Source organism: Tachyglossus aculeatus, chromosome X1 (assembly GCF_015852505.1).
Source record: "Tachyglossus aculeatus isolate mTacAcu1 chromosome X1, mTacAcu1.pri, whole genome shotgun sequence".
NCBI lineage: Eukaryota > Metazoa > Chordata > Mammalia > Monotremata > Tachyglossidae > Tachyglossus > Tachyglossus aculeatus.
Window position 1 is genome coordinate 91,084,771 of NC_052101.1, and position 27,631 is coordinate 91,112,401.

The window sequence follows — 27,631 nt, forward strand, 5'->3', positions numbered from 1 at the left end:
CCAGGCTCGTATCTCCTCCTGCTTTCAGGACATCTCCATCTGGATGTCTGCCCGCCATCTAAAACTCAATATGTCCAAGTGTCCAAGACTGAACTCCTTATCTTCCCTCCCAAACCCTGCCCTCTCCCTGACTTTCCCCATTACTGCTGACGGCACTACCATTCTTCCCGTCTCACAAGCCCACAACCTTGGTGTCATCCTCGACTCTGCTCTCTCGTTCACCCCTCACATCCAATCCGTCACCAAAACCTGCCAGTCTCACCTCCGCAACATAGCCAAGATCCGCCCTTTCCTCTCCAAACAAACTGCTACCCTGCTGGTTCAATCTCTCATCCTATCCCGACTGGATTACTGCATCAGCCTCCTCTCTGATCTCCCATCCTCCTGTCTCTCTCCACTTCAATCTGTACTTCACGCTGCTGCCTAGATCGCCTTTGTGCAGAAACGCTCTGGGCATGTTACTCCCCTCCTCAAAAATCTCCAGTGGCTACCAATCAACCTACACATCAGGCAAAAACTCCTCACACTCGGCTTCAAGGCTCTCCATCACCTCGCCCCCTCCTACCTCACCTCCATTCTTTCCTTCTACAGCCCAGCCTGCACTCTCCGCTCCTCTGCCGCTAACCTCCTCACTGTGCCTCATTCTCATCTGTCCCGCCATTGACCCCCAGCCCACGTCCTCCCCCTGGCCTGGAATGCCCTCCCTCCACGCATCCACTAAGCTAGCTCTCTTCCTCCCTTCAAAGCCCTACTGAGAGCTCACCTCCTCCAGGAGGCCTTCCCAGAATGAGCCCCCTCCTTCCTCTCCCCCCTCCTCCCCCTCCCCATCTCCCCCACCTTACCTCCTTCCCCTCCCCACAGCACCTGTATGTGTATATATACGTATATATATATGTATATATGTTTGTACATATCTATTACTCTATTTTACTTGTACATATTTATTCTATTTATTTCATTTCGTTAATATGTTTTATTTGGTTTTCTGTCTCCCCCTTCTAGACTGTGAGCCCACTGTTGGGTAGGGACCATCTCTATATGTTGCCAACTTGTACTTGTACTAAGTGCTTAGTACAGTGCTCTGCACACAGTAAGCGCTCAATAAATACGATTGAATGAATGAATGCCTTCCGCTCGCTAGCCACTGCCCAAGCCAGGAATGGAATGGGTAGGCCTCTGCTTGACTCTCCCTCCCATAGCCGAGACTGGCAGAGTACTGGAAACTCTCCAGGTGTGACCCTCAGAGGGGCTTATAGGATTACTTAACGACAAACAAGGCTGTCGGTGGAAACGCTCTCAGGCACTCTTAGTCATTATGGAATTTCTATTACCTGCAGGAGCTTTGAGAACCTTCTTGTTCTGTTCACACCACCCAATGGGGTGTAAGTCTGCTGTCATGATATCACACCAGAAGTCAGCTTTGCGGTCCTCGCCATAGCCATCATATCGTAGCAGAAGTAGCTGCCCGCAAGTGGTGATGATGGTGGCAACCCAGTAAGTGTCGTGATCTGTTTTGACAGCAACTTCAAGCTTCATGCCAGGAGCAAATCCATTCTGTAAACTTGTATCCACCTAAACAGAAAAACTCCATAATCACCAGTGCACTTTCTGATCCGAAAATATTCTTGTAGTAAACATTTCCTTCTCAGGGAGGCTTTTCACACTCAGGCACTAAGCAGTAAACTCTCCATAGGAAAACCAGATAAATTCTATTTCTATCCATGTGAGTAATCTGATCAAAACAGAAGTGATCACGTTTTTGATGACACGATAAATTGAAGAAGAAAATTAAAAACCGAAAACAAAAGCAGTGTTCTGTGGGCAGTGTTTCAAGAAAACCAATAAATATTCCCAGAGCCTCAGGTAAAGTATTTCCTGCTGACAGTTGGATCAAACGTCAATTTTTACAAGTACTTTGCAGAAAATTATCTTGAGGTTTGTAGTAGACAATTTTTTAAGCTCTTTTTAACAAGACAAAAGGGTTTTTTTGCTTGTTGTTTTTAATGGTAATTAAACATAGCGCTTACTATGTTCCAGGGACTGTACTAAGCACTGGGGTAGATACAAGTTACTCAGGTTGGGAACAGTCCACATCTCATGTGAGGCTCACAGACTTAATCCCCATTTGACAGATGAGGTACCTGAGGCATAGAGAAGTGTAGTGACTTGCCCAAGGTCACACAGCAGACAAGTGGCAGAGTCGGGGATTAGAACCCAGGTCCTCTGACACTCAGGCCCATACTCTTTCCATTAAGTCATGTTGCTTCTCTGAATTTGAAAGAACAAATTATTTGACAAAGTCAAAAATGAGCTCTAATAGTGACAACCAAAGAGAACAAATGTAATATGCTCCAAATATGTAAATTTCTCAAGTGCAGAATTTGCTTCCTACCCAGTGTCAAGTAGGTGCACAAGTTAGTGACTGGGGGCCCTGAATTTGTTTTTCTTCTCTCTATAGGAAAGTTCAAACTAGTTGAAATTTCAGTGATAGAAAAATAAATTCAAATCACTCAGTAAAAATATATCAGATTTATACTTCACTAATTTTTAGATTTGGCTTACACTCATTTTGGGTAGCATATTTCTCACTGCCAAATTTATAGGCAAGAAAAATTAGGCAGCAGAAGACTGAAAAAATCAGGTAGCAGCTGGTTAACCAGGAGAACACTTCTAGAGGAGCATATTTGAATGGGGAGTCTTGTTAAGGTGTGTACACATTTTTAAATGAAAAAAACTTGGTTCACTGGCATAATTATTTATCCATTTGAACATCTGATTAATATCAATTGTAATTCAAAGGACTTTCATGGCCACCAGAGGGCTCTCATGTTTTTCCAAAGATGAAAGGCATTCAAAACGATTGAAATGTAATTAAAAATACTGTTGCGTGAAGGCAAAGTAAGATGACTATGGATTCCAAACATGGAATTCACATCTGTATGCTCTATCACTTCAAAAGAAGCACAATTAAATCTTCCTTCAGTTGATTCAGAGACTTCTCCACTACCATAAAACCATCTTTTGTATACCATGCTGAAACAATTAGGGATTACACCTGAAAGTTAAGTAGGGGGTATGGTGCAGTGGAATTCCCATCTCCTTCAAATCCACCAGACAACAGCTGTCATCATCTACAAAACCCCTCTGAAATTCTACCTCCTCCGTGAGGCCTTCCTGCATTTATTTTGCTTTTCTCAGGTCACATCCTCCTAATTTTTGTGCCACCTCTGCACTCATAACCACCCAGAGCCTTTCCAAACATATAGACTTACTCTCCTATTTAAGCACCTATTCATCTACATATCCACTTTTCCGTTCTCATTTTCTTCCAATCTATAATGATTTTGTGTCTGTCTCCCCTGCTAGATTGGCAACTCCTTGGGAACAGGACCTGTGGGTACGAATTCTGTGTACTCTCCCAAATGCTTAGTACAGCGCAATCAATACAGTAGGTACTAAATAAGTACTATTGATTGATTGATAACAGACCTACCTATTAAAGGAATCATGAGAAAATTTTCTCTGAGAAATCTAACGCCCAAATCCTCCAGGGGCAGCTGCAAGAAGTAGAGGGAAGGGAGGGGAAGAGGGGGAGAGGAGGAGCAGAAGACAAAGGCAAGAAAACAAAATCATTACTTACATGCTTAAAGGACCCATGAGGAACTGCTGTGGTTCCTGTGTCTTCCAGATATTCATCCCAGTTAAATTCCATTTCCTCCATACCAGATCCAGTGTCTGGAACACACATTAAATAATAATAACATGATCACACCAACTATCACTTTAATATTGCACAATACTACACTCTTCTGTGTTCCAGAAGAAATACCTGAGGCCAAGACGACAAATAATTTGTCTGAGGTCACCCTGAATTATTAGAGGAACCAGAAATGCAATAGTCTTACTATTAGTGTGCTGCTTCCCCATAACAAGTAAATGTCTTAGTTTGAAAAGAACTTGATGAAGCACAGTACCCTAAATTTGAAGGAAGAGGTTTCCTAATACAACCATATTATAGTTCTTCTGGGTACATAGTGAGGAACGATCTCTTGTTATTCCTACTAGCCTGTTCAGGCACATATGCACGCGAATGTCTCTCAGCCTCATCCACTTTCCTCTTCCCTCCTATAAGCTGAACCTCTGTCTTCAGGCAGAATAAGACCCAAATCATCCAAAACAACAAATTGTTCATATTTTTAAGAAATTTCCCAGGAGATTTCAGTTTCTCTGTGGGCTTTTTTTGTCACTATCATTACAGCTGTTGAGTGCATTCTTTGAGCAAAGCACCTTACTAAGCACAGGAGTAAGAATTTTGAACCTACAACTCATGAGCTCTGTTTGGCTCTTCTTGGAAACAAATGGAATTCTTGAACCACAGCATCAATTCTATGGGAGTCATGTCCCCTTTCCCCTGCATGGACTCAGCATTGTAGAGATGACACAATCAGCTTCACCCCAACATATTATCTCACAGGCAGTAGCTGATCGGTCCTGACCCTTTCAGCTAGAAAGGGGTGGAGGTGGAGCCAAGATGGTGGCTCTACTTTTTGTCCTCTGCCGGCAGGATGCAATTCCCCCGAGCCCAGGTATCGGTGGAGTTCCCCGTCATCCTCACCAGATGGCAGGGTGAACTGGTGCTGTTCCTTTTCCCTCTCAGCCCCCCCAATGCCCATGGAGTTGACCAGTCCCCTTCCCAACAGCAAGCTGCCCCCAATTCCCTATCACTCCTCAGCCATGCTTTGCAATTCTGGCACCCATCTTAATCCCTTTCCAAATGACAACCAGGAATAAGTTTGGTCTCTTCCCCTTTTTCTTTCCTCTCCATACTACTCTACTACCTTTTTTCTCTCCCCTCCCAAGTTCCATTAGAAAATGGCAATTAGAGAAGCAGCGTGGCTCAGTAGAAAGAGCACGGGCTTTGGAGTCGGAGGTCGTGGGTTCAAATTCCGGCTCCGCCAATTGTCAGCTGTGTGACTTTGGGCAAGCCACTTAACTTCTCTGGGCCTCAGTTCCCTCATCTGTAAAATGGGGATTAAGGCTGTGAGCCCCCTTGGGACAACCTGATCACCTTGTAATCTCCCCAGCGCTTACAACAGTGCTTTGCACATAGTAAGTGCTTAATAAATGCCATTATTATTATTAGTAGTAATAATAATAACTTGGAATTCTTCTTATTATTACATCTCCACAGTGAAGTAAGCTACATTAATGTATGTTCAAATCATATGATTAGCTCTTTCGGCAACTGGTCAAAGGTTTCATTTTGTTTGGCTCTTCTTCATAAAAAGTTTGCTAACTCGTGCACCGTGGAAAGGCTCAAGGCTAATATTTCAGACATGGTCCTTCGCCCATAGGGGCCTCACAATTGAACTGATGACAGACATATAAGGCAAAACAAAGCAACAACAAAAAAACCCCAATAAATATAGAAAAACCTGCCATTTGACAAAAACAGCAACAGCAGCAGAATTCATGAAGCGCTCCATATTTTTCCCCGACTTGCTCCCTTTGTTCAACCGCCCTCCCGACCCTACAGCACTTATGTACATATCTGTAATTTATTTATTTATACTAATGTCTCCCCCTACCCCAAAACTGTAAGCCCTTTTTTGGGCAGGGAATGTGTCTGTTTAATAATAATAATAATGATGGCATTTGTTAAGCACTTACTATGTGCCAAGCACTGTTCTAAGCATTGGAGGTGGGGGGGGATACAAGGTAATCAGGTTGTCCCACATGGGGCTCACAGTCTCAATCCCCATTTTACAGATGAGGTAACTGAGGCCCAGAGAAGTGAAGTGACTTGCCCCAAGTCACACGGCTGACAAGTGGCGGAGCCGGGATTAGAACCCATGACCTCTGACTCCCAAGCCTGGGCTCTTTCCACTGAGCCACGCTGCTTCTCTATTTATTCTCTGTTTATTGTTGTACTCTCCCAAGTGCTTAGTAAAATGCTCTGCACACAATAAGTACTCAATAAATACGACTGAATGAATGAATAGGACTTCACTATTGTAATGGCAGGCAGGGGAGCAGGGGGGCAGGGGAAGAACGCTAGACTCCATGGACTCTCAGGCCCTGATCTTTTCACCCTGATTTGTTCCCTTTATTCATTCCCCCAATCGCCAGCACTTATGTACATATCCGTAGTTTATTTATATTAATGTCTGTCTCCCTCTCTAGACTGTAAACTCACTGTGAGTAGGGAATGTGTCAGTTATATTGCTATAATTGAATTCTCCCAAGTGCTTAGTACAGTTCTCTGCACATGCTAAGTGCTCAATAAATATGACTGAATAATTGATTACCTGGGAGTCAGAGGACCTGGGTTCTAATCCAGACCAATTGCCAATTGCTTGCTCTGTGACCTTGGGCAAGTGACAAGTGCTCTATGCCTCAGCTTCCTCAACAGTAAATCAATCAATCAATCAATCAATCGTATTTATTGAGCGCTTACTATGTGCAGAGCACTGTACTAAGCGCTTGGGAAGTACAAATTGGCATCACATAGAGACAGTCCCTACCCAACAGTGGGCTCACAGTCTAAAAGGGGGAGACAGAGAACAGAACCAAATATACCAACAAAATAAAATAAGTAGGATAGAAATGTACAAGTAAAATAAATAAATAAATAAATAAATAGAGTAATAAATATGTACAACCATATATACATATATACAGGTGCTGTGGGGAAGGGAAGGAGGTAAGACGGGGGGATGGAGAGGGGGACGAGGGGGAGAGGAAAGAAGGGGCTCAGTCTGGGAAGGCCTCCTGGAGGAGGTGAGCTCTCAGCAGGGCCTTGAAGGGAGGAAGAGAGCTAGCTTGGCGGATGGGCAGAGGGAGGGCATTCCAGGCCCGGGGGATGACGTGGGCCGGGGGTCGATGGCGGGACAGGCGAGAGCGAGGTACAGTGAGGTACTGTAAGCGAGGTACAGTAAGCGAGGTACAGCGAGGTACTGCGAGGTACAGCGAGGTACTGTAAGCGAGGTACAGCGAGGTACAGTAAGTAAATGGGGATTAAATACTTGTTCTCCATCCTTCTTAGGTCCAAGTGGAACAAGGACGGTGTCCAACCTGATTAATCTGTATAAACCCCAAAAGTAAGAATTTAGAGCTTGACACATACTAAAAGCTTAAGAAATGTAATAATAATAATAACTGAATGCCACAATGGAGGGTGGGGCAGCAGAAAGGAGAAAAGAAGGTTGTGAGGATCCCTTAGATGTCGAGAGCCTCATGAACCTAAAACTATTTAAGGTGCAATCACAGCATTTTTAGAAACGTTTTCTGAGATGAGACTATGCGCTGAATGTTCAGGAAGACGTAAAGAGGGTTTCTTTTTTACAGACAGCAGCTGCAATCCTGGATGTGAGGATTCAAAATGAAATAAAGAGGAATACAAACAAACACTGCCAATGGTTTGTCTGTTTATACAGGTCAAAAATTAATTTATCTAATGTGGGATTAGGATAAGAAGTGAAATTCTGAATGCCCTTCTGTAGAGTGAAGAACAAACAGTGCCTTGTACAGACCTAAAGCATTCAGTATCATATTTTCCTATGATGTTAGTCTGTGGGGCAGCTGTGCTTCTTATATTTAGCTATGGTCATTTCATACCCACAGAAGGTCAATTATGGTCTATGTTTCCACATTTCCTCCAGAAAAGTGTGTAACGTTTTTGAATTAGCATATGTCCTAGATTCATGATTATGACATTGTTATCATAGCCCTGAGTGAAACAGGCCTGACCATGAAAGGAATCATTTGCTTTTATTCTACTCTGGTAATATTTTAACAGGATTAGAAGAAAACAAATAATCAGCTATTCATTTCTGTTTATTAGACTACTACAGTAAAGGTATCATTACGTTACTTCACATAAGTCTATTTTAGTAAAGTATAGCTAGACCTAAACTCTGGAATATAATTAAACGTAACATTTTAGTTGTCTTTTGTTTTTACTTTCAAGAGCACACTCCACAAAGGATTGATTTTCGGATATTTCTTTAAAATGTTTGTGTTCCCAAGATGTAAGTGGCATATTTCTCCATGTAGGTTAAAGTGCTCCACTTTCATCTTGCTGAATTTGTTTAATATTATTTGAAGGGAAAAGGTATGAAAAGCACAATGATGTACTGCTCTTTAATTAAAATGCCACATCATATTAAATGGTGAGCCCTCAATTTTTTCCACTTCTGTAATTGTACAGACAATAAATATATCTTAAGTCATATCCATTGAAAACTACATTTTAAAGGATTCAGAAATATTAAAACATTTATGTAAGAAAATGCATTTTTCATATAGTATCAGATCAGAATCATTGACTAAAATTACCAAGAGTGCCCAACAGGTGAATAACGGTGATCAGTACCTACAGCCCATTTTTACAGTCTTCACAAGAAGGGTTTAATTAAATCAAATCTGCAGATTAATGAGCTGTTCTATATTAAAGATCAGATCCCAGACAGTGCAATCTAGAAAGCAGGAGAAAAGGAGATGTGTGGTAGACTGTAAGCTCATTACGGGCAGGGAACACATCCACTAATTCTGTTGTATTGTACTCTCCCAAGCATTCAGTACAGTGCTCTGCCCGTTGTAAGCACTCAACCAATACAGCTGATTGACTGATAGAGTCCTGTAAGGCTGAAAATTCTCCATCTGGCCCTGCCTGCTTTAGTTTGAGCTGAGACCCAGGAGGACTACAGCAACCAGGTCTGGCTAGGGTCCAGTTAGGACCGGATGAGAGGCTAGGCCAAAATTCGAGATGGGGGGTGCGGCTGAATTTAGGCAGTGCTGTCACACGTGAATGGCATTTCATGTGCATTTCAAGTGCATTTCCCGATACGCTGCTGGGAAGGAAACAACTAGGTATGTGTGAATAGATCACCGATGCCCTGTACTTTCCAGCTGCAAAGACCTCAGAGGCTTTAAATTGTGAGGGCAAGAGAAGGGCCCCAAGATAGGAAGTGTGGAGATTAGCTCCAATCTAGCTGAAGTGTGTTCTAAACTGACCTGGCCCAATCCGGTCTGTGGATCAGGCTTCGGATTCATGTGCTTCACTCAAGCTCATGCAGGGCACGAATCCGGCCTCTGCCACTTGTCTGCTGTGTGACTTTGGACAGGTCACTTCATTTTCTGGGCCTCCGTCTCCTCATCTGTAAAATGGGGATGAAGATTGGGAGCCCCATGTGGGACGGGGACTGTGTCCAATCTGATTCTCGTGTCTCCACCCCAGTGCTCAGTACAATGCCTGACACATAGCAAGCGCTTAACAAATACCATAAAACAGCTAAAGAAACACTAACGTTAGAAGTCTCCGGAGCTGCCCTGCCTGTGTGAAAACCTGTGTAAAAAGAAGCATTCTTATGTTAGGATAAGGTTAAACTATTCCACTACACTGATTTCCTACCCAACTTACCATGGGCTTTCCTCGGCTCTAAAATACCACTACTGTCACCTTTCAATTTTTTCTAGGTTAACTATCTTGTAAGAACATGGAAATGAATAAATGAAATTCCACCTCCTGCAATGAAACGAGCAGGCTTAAGGGGAAGCTTCTGCTTCAGATGATATCACTGCTAAGATTCCTGGTGGTCTCTTAGCCTTGAAACCATATACTGCTGATCATTTCTTCATACCTTCAGTTGCAGATTATCACTCAATCCATCAATCAATGGCATTTATTGAGAGTGCATTTTGTGCCGAGCACTGTACTAAGCACTTGGGAGAAGACAATATCACAGAGTTGGTAGACACAATCCCTGCCCTTAAGGAGCTTACAGTCAAACAGGGGACACGGACATTAAAATAAATTACAGGTAAGAGAAGCAACTGAGCATATGTACATAAATTCATTCATTCAATCGTATTTATTGAGCACTTACTGTGTGCAGAGCACTGTACTGAGTACTTGGGAGAGTACAATAAAACAATAAACAGACACATTTCCTGTCTACAACAAGCTTACAGTCTAGAGAGGGGGGAGACAGATTCTGTTTAGAGTATTTATTCTTTTGCAGAGAATTCAGAACTACTTGGTACAAGCAAAAGCCTCCTCTAAAGTAATTGTTTAGATTGTAACAATCCAGGTTCTACAGCAGCACAAACAGGCACAGTATGTCCCTTAATATCTGTAAACGATGATGCTGAAGATGATATAGTGAGACCTAAGAGAAGTTTATAAAATTCTTTGAGTTCCTCAGATTGTTTTACATGACCTCAAGTTTTATTATTACTACCAGCCCTCTCTTTTCCACCTTAAAAGGGGGAGTTTTCTTTCCCAGAGGAAAAGCAAACTAGATCTAGAAACAGTTGATCAATTAGGCCTATAACCTTTAGTTCCATTTTAGAGACACATTCCTCTGTTCATGTATTTTAAATCTGTGTCTCAGAAATTGTTTCCCTGTTTCCCCCTCGAGACTGTAAGCTTGTTGTGGGCAGGGAACGTGCCTATCAACTCTGTTCTATTGGACTCTCCCAAGAGCTTAGTACAGTGCCCTGCACATAGTAAATGCTTAATAAATACCCCTGATTGACTGACTGATTCATTGCTCACTTCACCAACTGTAAGCTAAAAATATAGCACAAAGAACATACTCCAACTACTTAAATCTCGGGCTGTTCAGAAATTTCACGTAAAACACACAACGTTACTCAAATACCTGTGTCATGTTGTTGTTCTCCGTTCATTTCCACAGCACTTGGACCACCTTGCTCAGGCATGAAGCAAAAGAAAACGTCTCAGAGACAGGCCCAACCACTGAATCCTGGGTACCTAGAGCTCTCTAGTTTTTTCTCAGCAGACATCCAAAAAGTCTCAATGACAGGGCTGAAAAACAAGCAAACAAAAGTTTAGCAACCTGAAACTGAGAATCTGCTTTTTAAGATAATAAGACCAGACATTTGGCTTACTGCTGGAGAGGGGAGGGGGAGAAAAAAAATTTTTTTCACCATTTATACATCTTTTCTTCTAGCCGTCTTTGTTTTTCTTTCATTGGTAAAACCTGTTTGACCTAATTTCTTCTCCCTAGCAACCCGCTGAAAATGTATATGCAAAAACTTCTCTCTGAACGCAGATTTCTCTCTGAACGCAGATGAAAACACTAATTTCTCTCTGAACGCAGATGAAAAGAAAATACATAGGCAGACGAAACAGAACTCAGGGAAAACCTGATAGCATCATTTCTTTTTTGGAATTCATCATTTCTAAATGACAAAAGCATATATGTATACACACACAAACGCACACACATATATATATATGTATATACATGCATATTATATATATACTTCAACAAGGTACAAATTCAGTCTATATATGTTTTTAAACCTTCCTGCTTTCCATGCAGTTTCTTGAAGTAGCTAACATTAAGTTGCAACCCATTTTCCATAATAACACTACAACTACAGTACCCTCTAATTTCTTTTCTGAAAGGTTCAGTTTTCAATGGTGGGTTGGCTAAGAGGTGAGATTTAAGGCATAATGTAAGTTTTCCCTCAAAGCAGGATTTGTCAAGAATGCAACCTCCACGTTACAGGAGAATGGGACTGCACATGGATTTGGGGAAGTGGGAAAAACTACCTGAAACCTGCAGCTTTATAGTGTGTTAATCTTTAATGAGAACAACACATTTAAACAGCCATATTTTGCAGCAATGATCTGATTATATAATAATAATAATAATAATAATGATGTCATTTGTTAAGTGCTATGTGCAAAGCACTATTCAAAGCGCTGGGAGGGGGGATATAAGGTGATCACATTGTCCCACGTGGGGTTCACAGTCTTAATCCCCATTTTACAGATGAGGTAACTGAGGCTCAGAGAAGTTAAGTGACTCGCCCAAGGTCACACAGCAGACATGTGGGGGAGCCGGTATTAGAACCCATGACTTCTGACTCCCGAGCCCGTGCTCTTTCCACTGAGCCACGCTGCTTCTCTATACAGTTATAGTCATCATATTACCAATGGTCTTAAAGAATTACATGATTTGACATAGGCATGGAGTCATTCCATAATTGCACAAAAAGGACTGACCCAATTGAAACATAGTGGTGCAATTAAAAACCTATAAAGACCAAATACCCTCCCTTCCACCCTATTGTCTCCCCACACACCACCACCGATGCACATAAACCCTGCATCTCTGTGGGCAGGGAATGTGTCTGTTAAGTTGCTGCGTTGTACTCTTCCAAGCGCTCAGAACAGTGCTCTGCACACAGTAAGCGCTCAATAAAACAAATGATTGAAAGACTGTCAGAGAAAGTGTACTAAAATAGTTAAATGAAACAAAATAAACACATATTTTGCATTTGGCCTTCCCCCAAACTAAAACATTCACCTGAAATCCCAGTCAGTGAAACACTGATTCATCTATAAATGTACAGGAGCTAAATCAATGCAAAATTTTGCTCTTATAGTGATATCAACTTATCAATATGGCATAGGGGTCATTTTAAAGTTTGCACTTAAGTATGTTAGCAAGTTAAGATTCCTCCGGCAATGCCAATCTTGGCATTTCTTTTGCATTTGAAGTCTTGATGCCTTATCAATGTAGGCTTTAAGAATTTAAAAAAACTGCCGACTTATGTAGTTTGGAGGATCCTTTATACACGTCTACTGGAAAATTAATAGAGTGCATTTTATAAAAGTGATTTCATGGCCAAAAGGAATTCAGGAACTTATATATATATATATATATATATATATATACACACACATATATATATACATATATATACATATATATAAGCTATATTATTTATATTCTCTCACAATATCCTTGTGGACAGGCAACATGCCTACCAACTCTTTCGAATTGCACTTCCCCAAGCACTTAGCACAGTGCTCTGTACACAGTAAGCGCTCAATAAATTCCACTGATTGGAATAAATTCCAATAAATTCCACTGATTGAATATCACTTGGACTACAGCCAACAAGCCATCAGTTCATTGTTTTAATAGGAAAAAGAGAAATAAACTGATGAAGCCATTTTATTTGGAAACATCTGTTAGGGATGCCTGCTTATCACCAGATGGTTAGCTATTTTTCTGCAAGTGAAAAAGCTTGTACACCATCCAAGCTTGGTTCGTGGAAACTAAGTTTATTTTGCATTTATTTCCTTATATCAGTTCACAAAAAAACCACAATTTAATGATTTTTTTTAAATGGCATTATTTTGTATTACACTCTTTTACTGGTATATTTTACCATTAATATTTTACCTTGTAGGCTCCAGAAACATTATTAAAAGTTATTCACTTGAGAAGGTTCTGCAAAACTCATCCTGATCTATTTGACCATGAGTCTATTTCACTTCTAAAGGAAATTAGAGAGACTGTTAGATAGTCAACCCTTAAATTTGAGTTTGTTTAGAGTTTAATAGTAATATCATAACCATCTTCCTTTTTTTATTCCCTTGTTAAGATGTTAGGAAGACAGAACATTTCATCATTGTTAGATAAAACTGAAAACCCTAAAGAGTGTAAGTGAACAAGGATCAGAACACAAATTCACTGTTCAGAACAAAGATGACCAAAAATAAACCCAAAAAAGAAAAAAGCAAATTGAGTTTTCAGGGCCTTTCAGTTTTAGAAACCAAAAATTATATGGCATACAGTCCTCAAAAATTCCCATCAAATATCAATACTGGTAAGTGGTAGCAGCATTTATTGGGCACTCACTGGGTGCAAGGCACTGTACTAAATGTTTGGGAAGTACAAAAGTGACACATTCCCTGCCTTGTCTGCTGTGGGAACATGGGCAAGTCACGTAACTTCTCTGTGCCTCAGTTAACTCCTCTGTAAAATGGGAATTAAATCCTCCTCCCTCCGACAGACTGAGAGCCCTATATGGGAGAGGAACTGTGTCCAGCCTGATTTCCTCGTATCTATCCCAGCGCTTAGAACAGTGTTTGACACCTAGTATGCTTTTAACAAATACCATAAAAAAGCCTACACTCTAATGGAGGACACAGACCTAAAAGTATTTACAGAGTCATCAAAATAAATAATTGAATACACATATATACTTAAGTGCAGAGGATAGTTATAAGAAAGTACATAAATATTAGAGATGGCTGATGTCTACAACTATAAGTTACATCCTACTGAAAATTATTCAGAGAAGGCATGTTGGAGGAAGTGGGCTTTCAGGAGAGCTTTGAATATGGAGAGGGTTGTCGTTGGATTTCCAGAAGGAAGGAGTTCCAAGCTAGAAGAAGCACATTGTCTGTGAGGGGATGGAAATGAGGGAAGCACTGTGGCTCAACAGAAAGAATGTGGGTCTGGGAGTCAGACGACCTGGGTTCTAATCCAGGATCTGCCAATTGCTTGCTGTGTGACCTTGAGCAAGTCACGACTTCTCTGTGCCTCAGTTTCCTCGACTGTAAAATGGGGAATAAATACCTAAAATGGGGGAATAAATACCTGTTTTCCCACCTAATCATACTGTCAGCCCCATATGGGACAGGGACTGCATCCAACCCGATGAACTTATACCTATCCTAGCTCTTAGTGTTTGACTCATAGAAAACGCTTAACAAATACCATTAAAAAAGGATCCTCTGACTCCCAGGCCCATGCTCTTTCCACTAGGCAATGCTGTTTCTCTGTTGGGAATCCATTTTTTGAAACAGTACATTTGTTGCATCATCAATGAAAGTTTTGAGTATAACAGACAACTCATCCACCACTTAGGTTCTGTGCAGAGCTGCAGGACTGGAATATATTTCAGGTCCCTCCGGCCCATTACAATATTATTAACGAGGTGCCAATGTTTTGATCCTGGGTGTGTTCAGGATGTCTTTCTCTTATTCAAAAGGGAGAAAATAGTGCTGAGGAGCCCGAGTTGCTATTTGGCATAGTGGCTGAGAAAGAAGAGAACTATTCAGTTTACAAATCCTATGTGGCCCAATGACGTTACCCCTTGTTAAGGCATTTTGACCCAACCCCACCAACCCCCCAACCCCACAGCACTTATAATAATAATAATAATAATAATAATAATAATGTTGGCATTTGTTAAGCATTATGTGCCAAGCACTGTTCTAAGCGCTGGGGAGGGTACAAGGTAATCATGGTTGTCCCACGGTGAGGCTCACAGTTTTAATCCCCATTTTACAGATGAGGAAACTGAGGCACAGAGAAGTTAAGTGACTTGCCCAAAGTCACACAGCTGACAAGTGGCAGAGCCGGGACTAGAACCCATGACCTCTGACTCCCAAGCCCGTGCTCTTTCCACTGAACCATGCTGCTTCTCCCACTTATGTACATATCTTTAAATTATTTATTGTAAATTCCTTACTTACTCATATTAGTGTCTGCCTCCCCCTCTCAACTGGAAGCTCGTTATGGGTAGGGAATATGCCTGCTAATTCTGTTGTATTGTTACTCTCCCAAGCACTTAGTATACTGCTCTGCACATAGTAAGTGCTCAATAAATACTATCAATTGATTAATTTTGATCTCTTACATTGCAAACAGCTTTTTGTGGGTTGAGCCTGTTGAGATGAGTCTTTGTAGAAACTTCCTATTACTTTGTCATTGTAGAAATAATAATAATCATTATGGTATTTTTTAAGTGCTTATTATGTGCCAAGCAATGTTCTAAGCACTGGGGTAGATACAAGGTAATCAGGTTGTCCCACGTAGGGCTCACAGTCTTCATCCCCATTTTAGAGATGAGGTAACTGAGGCACAGAGAAGTAAAGTGACTTGCCCAAGGTCACACAGCAGATTAGTGGCAGAGCCAGGATTAGAACTCACTTCCTCTGACTCCCAAGCCGGCGCTATGCTGTTTCTCTATAGTACCATATGTGTTGATAATGAAGTAAAGGACTTTTGTTTCAGCTAGGGAAAACATCAGTCAGTCAGATTTAGAAGACCAAAGAGTTGTGATTGTCTGCTTTTGAATCTCTGAAAACTGTTCATCTAAATAGGGAAGATCTTTCCAGAAGAAGGTATGTCCAACACCTATATTTGTGAAATTTCCTCCATTAGGGAACATAGTTTTGCTTTAATCCTGTACCCTCAACTCCAAATCTGGACTGTTCATATGCAACAAGTGGTGTTCTTCCTGAGCAACAACTATTCTCGTTACTTAACGTTAACGAATAAGTTGAACTAGAATAGATCTACTGCCCCTACCTACCACCAGGGATGCCTGGGAAAGGACCACTCGAGACTGACCCCTTCAAAAATATGGCAAATATCATTATATAATTTCCAAGACCAAGAAGAATCACTTGAGTGGAATGAGAGCTCATTTCCTAAGAGGTAATGAGTAATCACAGTTCTATGATTCAGCATTACTGATGTAAATACTGTACTCACAGTGCTGAAAGAAGTGAAATAGCAACTTTATGTGGTATTAAAGGCAACTGGATATCAATGAATAGTAGCCAAATAGTAATTCAATTAATACTTAATGTCCACAGAACAATTCTTCCTGGTTTTCTTTCCCTGGTAAACCACCAGCAGCCAAATTCCAGTTGAAGCACTTGAATCTGTCCTCACTATCCAACAACTTTCACCATAAGCAAATACATTTGTTTCGGCCAGAACACAAGTTCTCGCCATGCTTTTTGACTAGAACGTTATTGAGGATTAGGAAACATTCATTCGACATCTCAAGGCAGTCTGGATCCAGCGTGCTTCAGTGTCGGAATGAGCGAGAATGAGCGAGTCCTACAGTGTGAGTTTTCCTGAATGCACAAAGCTTGGCAAGAAGGCAACCCCCATATTATAGAAGAAATGAGTGGAGATAGAAGGGCAGTAGCAGTCACGCAGAATAGCTGCTGAATGAAGTACATTCTCAAGCACAGCCTGGTCCTCTATTCAGGTCAGTTCTCCTTTCTCAGCTTGCTCAGTAAATACTGATTCCAATGCTGGAGTCATCAAACATTTTCTTCCATTGTTTTAGAAGACTCTTGGCTTCTGTTGTTCTGCAGTTAGGAAATCAATCATCACTCTCGACTTTATTCATTCTGAGTGACTGCTGCTGTGCTTCCATCCCTCTGATCTCAATTTCACTTTTGAGTGATCAGGTTAGAAGATTCAAAAGCTCCAATAAGAATGGTTTCACCAGCTGCTCACATTTGACTGGGGAGCTGAAAATTAAGAGAACTTCCATACTAATCAACCATAGAAAATAAGGGGATAAACTTTAAGACAGCTCATAGGCAAAGTTTTCCCTTTTCCCTATCCACCCACCCCTTTTTAGACTAGGCTCAGAATTTTACTTGTTACCTAAACTTTATATAATCAGTGTGTCACCCCTACCAAAAAAATATCTGCCCCCAAACAAGAGCTGAAATAAGGTACTCTAATAAGGAAATTTGCACAGGCAATGTGTCTATTTATTGTTATATTGTACTATCCCAAGCGCTCAGAACAGTGCTTTGCACACAGTAAGTACTCAAATACAACTGGATGAAAAGTTTAATATTAGCTTACACTTCATAACTGAAAAATAAACGAGTCAGATTTTTATGAATTGAAAAATGTAAGGTCTTCAATTCATTTCTTCAAAATCATCCTGCTCTTGATCACTACAAGCTCAAGTATATATTATTTAATTACGAGCTTTCCTGATGTCACGTAGACTGGAATCTGAAATTCTGGGCGTCATCATCATATTGTTCCAAAAAAAGGGGGGGGGGATTTTGGGTCATTTTTACTGCTAAAATGAGGGGCAATCCAAGCACTCAAGCTCAAGATAGTTAAGATGGCACTGTTGCAACCCCAATAAAAAGCCACTTTCAAGTTATGATGTCATCCGCTAGCTCCAAACTCAGGAGGGGGAGGAGATTCATTCTTAAGAGCCCCTCCCTGAGGGAAGTTTAATTGAGCAGTCACTAATTCTTTATATGGTATTAATCCAGCCAATTGGAGGAAAGGATCAGGAAGGACCAAGTGGGGCCAGACAGATGGGGAAGGAAGAAGAACCTCAGCCATTTTAGAGAGAGGAGCAGGTTTGACCCATGACCCTGGGTGGTTCACGGCACAGGGAAGGCTTGGAGCTGTGACTCCGGAAGGAGGCAGGGCACAGGAAGGGATCAGATCTCAGAGCGTCAAGATACCCAGAAGTTTTAGGGGTCTGGAGGATAAGACTCCGGGGAAGCGAGGCTCACTGGGGGCGGGGGGGAGAAATGTGATCGAGAAGACCAGTAGTGATACATCCTGGCATCCAAAGGATTTGCTGAGGGTGAGGCTGAAACCTGGGCTGCCTCTGGGAAAGGGGAAAGCACTAGAGGAATGTGAGCATCAGAATGCCTAAAGGAAAGTCGAAAGGGTGCTTTCTCAAGACGGGGGGGAAGGGAGAAACACATTAGACCTAGGGACAGGCAATTCAGATGGGTACTGTTTATTTCTAACCTGATTAATGTGTTGAGAATACCTGCAAGGAGACTATTAAACGTTGCTGAGACTGCTGATCTTTGTGTCTGCCTGTGGGGGAGGCAAGAGAAGCTCCGAGTTCCAGGACCTGTGAAGTCAAGGGAGGGAGTCCTTTCTCCCAAGTTCCCTGTAGTCAGCCCTGGAGAGGGGTGGTAGATTAGTTCCCGAATGATACCTTTGTCTTCAGAGAGATGACTGAGTTTATGCCAAGGGGTAATGGTAGTGAAAGGGGTGCAGAGATTTCGGGTTTACTGGACAGGGATTTTCAAATCCTGCCTGTCCTGGGAAGAGAAAAACTGCCAGTCAGGCAGTCAATCGTATTTACTGAGTATTTACTGTGTGCAGGACGATGTACTAAGCCCTTGGGAGAGTACAATGCAACAACAGACTCATTCCCTGCCCACAAGGAGCTTATAGTCTACAGGGATTAACTGGAGAGGTTTAAGATCCAGCAGAGGCTAACAGGGGCCTAGGGCTCCTAAAGTGACTCCAGGGGCTATTTTGACTAGAATTTAGGGCTGAGAACCACCAGAAATCTCCCAACAAGTTCAGCCACACAGAGCATATGGCCCTCCTAACCAGTCCCCTTCCTGTGGTGGGACATCCTCCCTTCTCTGCAACTGAGCCTGGTGCCAGGAACAATGCCCACATGTGACTGGCAGATGGAGTGGCCTGTGCTCAGGTGAGATGATAGGAGGATGAAGGCAGAGAGGGCGGAGAGATGAGGGCGCTGGGAAGATGCCGTCCCCATCTTTGGAGGAGGAGACAAATGAACATACAGTTCGGCTGCTCTCATCCAACCCATGGGCCTGGGGCACCCCATGGGGCCAGCTGGGACCCGCCCTCCATGCCCACCTGGGCTCAGCCATGCAGGTCTCCCTGCTCAATGGCTGCACCTGTCTCTGTACTCTCTCCTTCTTTCTCTCTTTCTCTCTCTCTCTCTCTCTCTCTCTCTCTCTCTCTCTCTCTCTCTCTCGCCTCAGCTCAGTGCAGCTGCTGTTTCCCCAGCAACCAGAGGGCGTCTCCAAATTCCCGACTCAGGGGAAAAAGCAGTCTTCCCTCCTTCCCAGCTAGCTGAGTCTTAAAGGACTTATTTGCCCTTCATCTTACCTGCAGACCAGCCAGTGACCTGCCATCGGCTCCCCGATCGACAGACATGCTCTGTTCTGCTTGGGCGGTCTCTGGGCAGCAGCCCGCTCACCCTGTCCACCAGGAGATCCTTCCATGTAGCCCGGCCACTTGGCCTGGGGAGATGGAGAACCCAACTGAGAAGCTGAGTATGCTGCTCGAGGCATCTGGATGTCCTTGGGGATTGGGTATGCCTCCCCACCCCAGGTCTTGGTGGAATCAATCAGTCATGGAGAGGAGGCCTTGGCAATCAATCTCAATCTCTCAATCTCCCCTGCCAGCTGCCCAATGATGTTACACACACCACATGGAGGCCTCACAAAATAGATGAGTCCGGGGCCCGTGCAAGGCTTGTGCCAGTCATGACTAGAATTTAGGATAACATATGCTACAGAAAGAGCAAAAACCAAGTCTGTTCTCGTTTTACATTTTCCTGTGCCTTCCAACTACTGGCTGTGCCTTCAGGCAAAACCCCACCTGCTCCTGTCTTGATTCTTGTAAATGAGTAGAGAGATATATATGTGTGTGTGTATATATATGTATTCATACATACATATCTCTCTATTCATTTACAATAATCTATATACACACACATATATACACATTATATATATATATATACACACATACACACACAGAGCATCAATTAAAGAAAGAAACAGAATAAGAGGCCAAGTGCTGACAGATCTCCCCCTACGTTTTCTTTCCTCCCTCATCCCCCTGACTCCCATAGCTACCTACTCTGCATAACTTTCTTCTAATAACCCACCACAGACTTACCATCCATATATCTAATTTAGCCTTTCTCTAGCCATCTAACACTCCTAACTTCCCCTTCTAAGGTTCCTAACTCTCTTTCCAGTAACCCATTAAGAACTTCTCATCCCTGAATTTATCCACTCCTGTCCTGAAGCTATCAATACCTTCAGCCTGCACAACCTTTTTGTGGCAAACAACTCCATATGTTTACTGCCTGCTGCGTAAAACAGTGTTTCCTTTAGTTTGTTTCAGAACCCCAACTTTCAGCGACTAAACAGACTAATCTCTTTGTGGGATTTTGTAAATAGCAACTTTGGGTTAGCCTTGTCTTCCCACTTCATGATTTTGTAAACTTCAAATATATCCTCTCTCAGCTTTCACCTTTATGGACTGAAGACTCCTAATCTTTTCAGTGTAACCTCATATTTTTTTAAAAATGGCATTTGTTAAGCACTTACTATGCTCCAGGCGCTGTACTAAGCACTGGGGTAGATTCAAGTTAATCAGGTTCAACAAAGTCCCTGTCCGACACAGGGCTCATGGTCTTAATCCCTATTTTACAAATTGGATAACTGAGGCACAGAGAAGTGAAGTGACTTGCCCAAAGTCATGCAGCAGACATAGTGGAATTAGAACCCAGGTCCTTCTGACTCCCAGGTACATGCTGAATCTCTCCACCTTCCCAATCATCTTGTTGCCCTTTTCTGTACCTTCTCCAGTAATATTATGACCTTCCTGAGATGTGGTGACTAGAACTTCACAGTATCTCCAGGACTGGGTGAACTATAAGTTTATACAGCAGCAAAACTGTACCATTAGTTTTGTGGATCTCTTTCTCCAGTCATGGCTGATGGTAATGTTTTCTTTTTGCTCAGCCGCACATGCCTAGGTCAGTACTCTCCAAACAGTGGACGCTCAATAGGTACTATGATTGACTGACACTGGTAATTAAAACCAGCAAGTCTCAACTCCAAGTTTGATGCTTTTTTCTCCCTAAAGAGGAAGATTTTAGGAGCGCACAATGATGACTTTGAAAAAATTATAGTTATCCACCAATCAGCTAACAGAAAACTATCTAGATCTTTACAGCATTACGATATTGCTCTGAAACCAACGTGACTGGAAAATTAAGTTAACCTCTCCCCCCAAGTCTGATAGAGCCAGTTCTCCTATAATGCCGAGGTTTTGTGAAAATGCAAAGTGAAAACACACATTATGGCAGAACTGAGTACATTATTATAATAGTAATTATTATTATGGCAGTTATTTAGTGCTAAGATAACCAGATCTGATACAGACCCTGTTTCATACTGAAGTTCACAGGGAGTAAGGAGGGCAGGTACCTTATTCCCATTTTACAGATGAGGAAACTGAGGCCCAAGGAAACTAAGTGACCTCACGATGGAAAAGCAATTCCACCTTCCCATTCACATTACCCCATTACTCCTGTGTGTCAGTCACTTGTCTCTTGCTTCTGACCTATCTTCAGCACTTTCTGTCCTAGACTTCACCCCTTTCTTCTAGCACTGACTTAGGAGAAAAGGGATATGGGGAGGGATGAATAAGTGAAGTGGCCGCAGCTGTCTGGGCCACTTTAAGCCAAGCCTTGGCTTTGGCTCACTAAAAAGAGTCCCCCAAATTTCACCTTACTCTTGAAGCAATATGGTAGTTTAAGGTGTGCATGTTCAAGTAATTCTACTTCTCAGTATAACTGATTTCCTATATAATAGCTTCATCTGTTCTGAGTTTGCATAATCTTACACAGTACACAGAGAACCTAAATAATTGAAAACCATATAGTAAATTGCTTAAAGTGAGCTTAAAGGCAACAGAGCTGCAACCTTAGTTTAAACTAAAATAATCTCATGCTAATTAAATAAGCAGTCCAGAGTTCGGTTGCATATTAAACACACACACACACACACACACATACACACACACACCACCCCCCACCCCCCCCTTAAAACAACCACTACTTTCCGCTAATTATTCTCAACTGGAAGGTCATCATCAACTTCCTAGATGGACTTCAAATCTCATTGTCTTCAATGGCATTCTCTTTGGTGCTGTGACTCTCCCTCTTCTATGATTCTGAATAAGGGTTATGGGGAAAGCATAACTAAATGTCTTTAAAATCAAGTAGTTCCAAATGATCTGTGTAGGTCTAAACTTTCAGGCCTGTTGTTGATGAGTAATGGTTATATTACACTTAAATGTTGCCAAGATTACAAGTTATAATTTATGAATATATCACCCAATTTTGGTTCTGCACCAGGTAATTCCATCTTATCATAGCACACACAGATTTCATACAGAACTCTTTCTTGGGGGGAAAAAAATCGAGCACAGATGTGGATTTTTACTGTAGTGCAACAAGTACAACATGTTGAACATAAAACTTAATTACATGCTAAAGGACTAACAGACTAAATCATGTGTGCTGAACTAGGCAGTTGAAGCAAAATGGATATGCAACTAAAACCAGTCTTTGGCACCAAATGAAATTTCCAATGAAAATTCTGGGCACACATCTGCTAGCACAGACTGTTAGGTTTTTATTTTCAACTAAAAAAAAAAAAAGAAACCACACAAACTTGTAACTGCATTTTAAAATGAGATAATAAGTGTATCAAAACAAAGAAATCAAAAGTTCCTTCAGCAATACTGATTTTGCCACAGCGTGCTGAGAAAACATAAGCCTCTAAACTGTAAGCTCTCAGTGGGCAGTGAAGGTGGCTAACCAACTCTGTGGTACTGTACTCTCCCAAGACCTTAGTACAGTGCTCTGTTCACAGTAAGTGTTCAATAAATACCACTGATTGATTGATAGGAATCTAAGGAATACCTTAAGCAGGTCAGATCAAAGATCCATCTGGCCCAGTAGTCTTTTTTTTAAAGTGGCATCAGCATACTTGGAAGAATAGCATGAAAGCTTCCCTTCATGATAGCCATCCTAATGGTTAGGGATGGGCTAGTATCCCTAACTTCTCCTCTGGTAACCAATTAAAAGAACCTCTTTGTCCAGGAATTTATGCAGACACCTCCTGAATCTCCAGATTTTTTTCAGCCCACTACCATCTTCGTCGCCCTTGCGCTTGGATTTGCTCCCTTTATTTACCCCTCCGTCAATCCATACAGCTAATCTATCACTAAATCCTTTCGGTTCGACCTTCACAACGACGCTAAAATCTGCTTTTTCCTCTCCATCCAAACGGTTACCACGTTAATCCAAGCATTTATCCTATCCCACCTTTATTACTGTATCAGTCTCCTTGCTGACCTCCCTGCCTCCTGTCTCTTCAAACTCCAGTCCATGCTTCACTCTGCTGCCTGGATCATTTTTCTATAAAAACATTCAGGCCAAGTTTCCCCACTCCTCAAGAATCTTCAGTGGTTGCCCATCCACCTCCACATCAAACAAAAACTCCTCACCACTGGCTTTAAAGCACTCAGTCACCTTGCCCCCTCATTCATTCATTCATTCAATCGTATTTATTGAGCAGAGCACTGTACTAAGCACTTGGGAAGTACAAGTTGGCAACAAATAGAGATGGTCCCTACCCAACAGCAGGCTACTTCACCTTGCTACTCTCCTACTACAACCCAGCCCACACACTTCACTCCTCTAATGCCAACCTGCTCACTGTACCTCGATCTCATCTAACTCACCACCGACCTCTACCCCACGTCCTATCTCTTGCCTGGAACACCCTCCTTTTTCATATCCAACAGACAATTACTCTCCCCACCTTCAAAGCCTTATTGAAGGCTCACGGCCTCCAAGAGGCCTTCCCTGACTAAGCCCTCTTTTCCTTTTCTTCCACTCCCTTCTGTGTTGCCCTGACTCACTCCCTTTATTCACCACCACAACTCCAGGCCCACAGAACGTATGTAAGTATCCATAATTAATTTATACTAATGTCTGTATCCCCCTAATAATAATAATAATTACGGTACTTGTTAAGTGCTTACTATATGCCAAGCACTGTTCTAAGTGCTGATGCTGAAGTAGATACAATTTAATCAGGTTGGACACAATCTCTGTCCCACATAGGGATCACGCTCTTAATCCCCATTTTACAGATGAGGTAACTGAGGTACAGAAGTTAAAAAGTTAAGTGACTTGCCCAAGGTCTCACAGCAGACATGTGGGAGAACTGCGATTAGAACCCAGGTCCTTCTGACTTGTAAACTCGTGGGCAGGAAATGTGTCTGTTATAGTGTTGGGTTGTACTCTCCCAAGTACAGTGCTCTGCACACAGTAAGTGTTCAATAAATACAATTGATTGAAACCCTGGGTTAAGAAAAACACATTATAATATGCATATAACCATCACATTGCATTCTAGCCAGACAGACGTGTGTTGTTTGAAGAACATTCCCTAATTCCCTAACAGCAATCTATTCAAAATGTGTCAAGAAAGCACATGTTCTGGAAGACCAGAGTAATACTGTTTAATTTGCGACCTTTATTTTAATATTTTGGAATGTTGAATTTTTAACTTGCTATAATTGTCTCTGATATATTCTTATTGTTTTGTGTGTCTGTCTTCCCCAGTTAGATTACGAGCACTTTGTGGGTCAGGGACTGTGTGTTAATTGATTTTCCAATGTTTGCCCCAGCATTTAGTACAGAACTTTGCACATAGTAAATGCTTAATAAATGCTAGTAAAAATAACAATAATAATAATGGCCTCCGATCCAAATGAGATTTGAGCTGGTCAACTGTTCATAATCAATCTTCTCCATAAATGCAGAAATGAAAAAATGATTAAAAGCCTTTGCCTTTACAGAGTCTCTTATTATCAGCTTTCCCATCCTACCTATCAGGGGGCCAACATTTTGCTTAATGTATTGTTTGTGTTTCCCTTAATGCATCACGCTAATTGCATCTCCTTTTCAGCTTTAGCTTTTCTAATCGGTCCCTACACAATTCTTTATGCTCCTTTTTGGTAATGTGATCTAATTTCCTCTTTTTGTATCTTTCTCATTTGCTCTTCATGATTCTGGCTCTGGGTTTAGCCTTATCCAAGTCCTTATTACTTCCCAAGCTGATCGAAGCACTTCTCTTATTTACCCTTGACTACTGTATTAGCCTCCTTGCTGACCTCCTTGCCTCCTGTCTCTCTCCTCTCCAGTTCCCACATCTCTCTGCTTCCTGGATCACTTTTATAAAAAATGTTCAGTCCACATCTCCCTACTCCTCAAAAACCACTAGTGGCTGCTCATCCATCTCCACATCAGAGACTGCACACTATCAGTTTTAAAGGCACTCAATCAGTTCCCTGGCCTCCTACGTTCACCCGCTCACCTCGTGCCTCTAACAACTACCTACTCGCTGTACCCTGATCGCATCTGTCCTGCTGCCAACCCCTCGCCCACATCCTCCCTCTGGCCTGGAACTCTCTCCCCCTTCATATATAACAGACCACCACTCTCCCCATTTTCAAAGCCCTACCAAAATCACACATCCTCAGGCCTTTCCTGACTAAACTCTCATTTCCCCTATTTGCCTATGCACTTTGACCAGAGAAGCAGCATGGCTCAGTGGACAGAGCCCGGGCTTTGGAGTCAGAGGTCATGGGTTCAAATCCCGGCTCCACCACTTGTCAGCTGTGTGACTTTGGGCAAGTCATTTAACTTCTCTGTGCCTCAGTGACGTCATCTGTAATATGGGGATTAAAACTGTGAGCCCCCCTTGGGACTACAAGATCGCCTGTAACCTCCCCAGTGCTTAGAACAGTGCTTTGCACATAGTAAGCACTTAATAAATGCCATTATTATTATTATTACCCCACAAGCACTTGATGTTCACCCCACCTCCATAGGACTTCTGTACACATCCATTTCCCCTATTTCTAATTCATTTGAATGTCTGTCTTCCCCTCTAGACTTTAAGCTCCTTGTGGGCAGGGAATGAGTCTACCAACTCTACTGTGTGGTACTCTCACAAAAGCCCAGTACATTGCTTGGCACATAGTACACACTCATATACACTGATGGATTGCTTATCCTTCCTATCTGTTTGAAGAGTGGGTTCCTGAGCCTGCAGAACTGTCTTGTTGAAGGTCAGCTTTCTTGAACTTTTTTTTTGCCTTTTGAACTTTCTATTGGATCTTTCCTATTAATGCCTTGTTGTTGTAGTAATAGTAGTAATGGGAAATACAAAGACGTGACATTCCAATCAATCAAGGGCATTTATTAAGTGCTTACTCGTGTACAGCACTGTAATAAGCACTTGGGAAAGTACAATACAGCAGTTACGCAGACCTGATCCCTCACTTCAAGGAGCTAATGGGCGAGATAGCCATACAAATACTCCCAATCAAAGCAATACCGTAGACACAAAACAGCTTAGTACAGTGCTCTGCACATAGTAAGCGCTCAATAAATACGATTGATGCTGACATTGAGAATCTGTCTGATTCCTCAATGTTCCGCACTGGGAAATCCAACATCCCAAATATGATCCAAAATGCTATGTGTCTATCTGTGGCCCAGTGAATTGCTTAGTTTTCCCATTACCAACAGATTCTGACCCAAAGCTGAGTTATGAGTCAGTTCTTCATGGAGATTACCAGAGACTCAATTATGGCTGGTCGACCAAAACTAAGGACTGAAGTATAGGTATTCCTCCTACAACAGGGTCACTACATTTCTGCAAAGCCCCTGAGGTATCCAAAATAAGTGTGTTGGGTCAACAACTCTGCACACAGTAAGCTCTCAATAAATACAATTGAATGAATGAATGAATGAACAACTGTTTCAATGGGAAAGAAAGGATTAGGGTTAAAAACAAGTGAAATAGTGCAAGGCTTCTAAAAGCCTTATAAAATGTGTTTCACATAAACTATTGTACTTCGCTTGTTTTACAAGACAATTAACATTGGTTTTTAGCACCTGTCAGGGAATGAATCTGCAACCACTTAAAATAAATTGTGGGGATTTTTTGTTGGTTGTTTTTTTATGATATTTGTTAAGCGCTTACTATGTGCCAGGCACTGTACTAAGCAGTAAGTACCCCAGTGTAATAATAATGATGGTACTTGTTAAATGCTTGCTATGTGCAAAGCACTATTCTAAGTGCTGGAGTACTAAACACTGTGGTAGATATAAGCAAATCGGGTTGGACACAGTCTGTGTCCCACATTCATTCATTCAATCGTATTTACTGTACTGTACTGCACTGTACTAAGCGCTTGGGAAGTACAAATCGGCAACATATACAGAGGGTCCCTTCACAGTCTTAATCTCCAAATTATAGATGAGGTAACTGAGGTGCAGAGAAGTGAAGTGATTTGCCCGTCAATCAATCAATCAATTGTATTTATTGAGCGCTTAC

At 41.9% G+C, this 27,631-nt stretch overlaps 1 protein-coding gene across 3 annotated transcripts in view; it reads right to left on the minus strand.

The window, feature by feature from the left end:
• The window catches only part of SFMBT1 (Scm like with four mbt domains 1), a 137,897-nt gene that overhangs the window by 57,475 nt on the left and 52,791 nt on the right, over positions 1-27,631 (minus strand). For 2 of the 3 annotated variants that reach the window (XM_038772025.1, XM_038772026.1), the window contains 3 exons: positions 10,665-10,831; positions 3,641-3,735; positions 1,332-1,572 (listed from right to left, as the gene is read on the minus strand). In XM_038772025.1, coding sequence (XP_038627953.1) covers positions 1,332-1,572; positions 3,641-3,735; positions 10,665-10,725 — 397 coding nt within the window. In that variant the 5' untranslated portion in view covers positions 10,726-10,831. Of the gene's footprint in view, positions 1-1,331; positions 1,573-3,640; positions 3,736-10,664; positions 10,832-27,631 lie in introns of those variants that run through there. The other variant, XM_038772027.1, reaches the window with a different exon arrangement.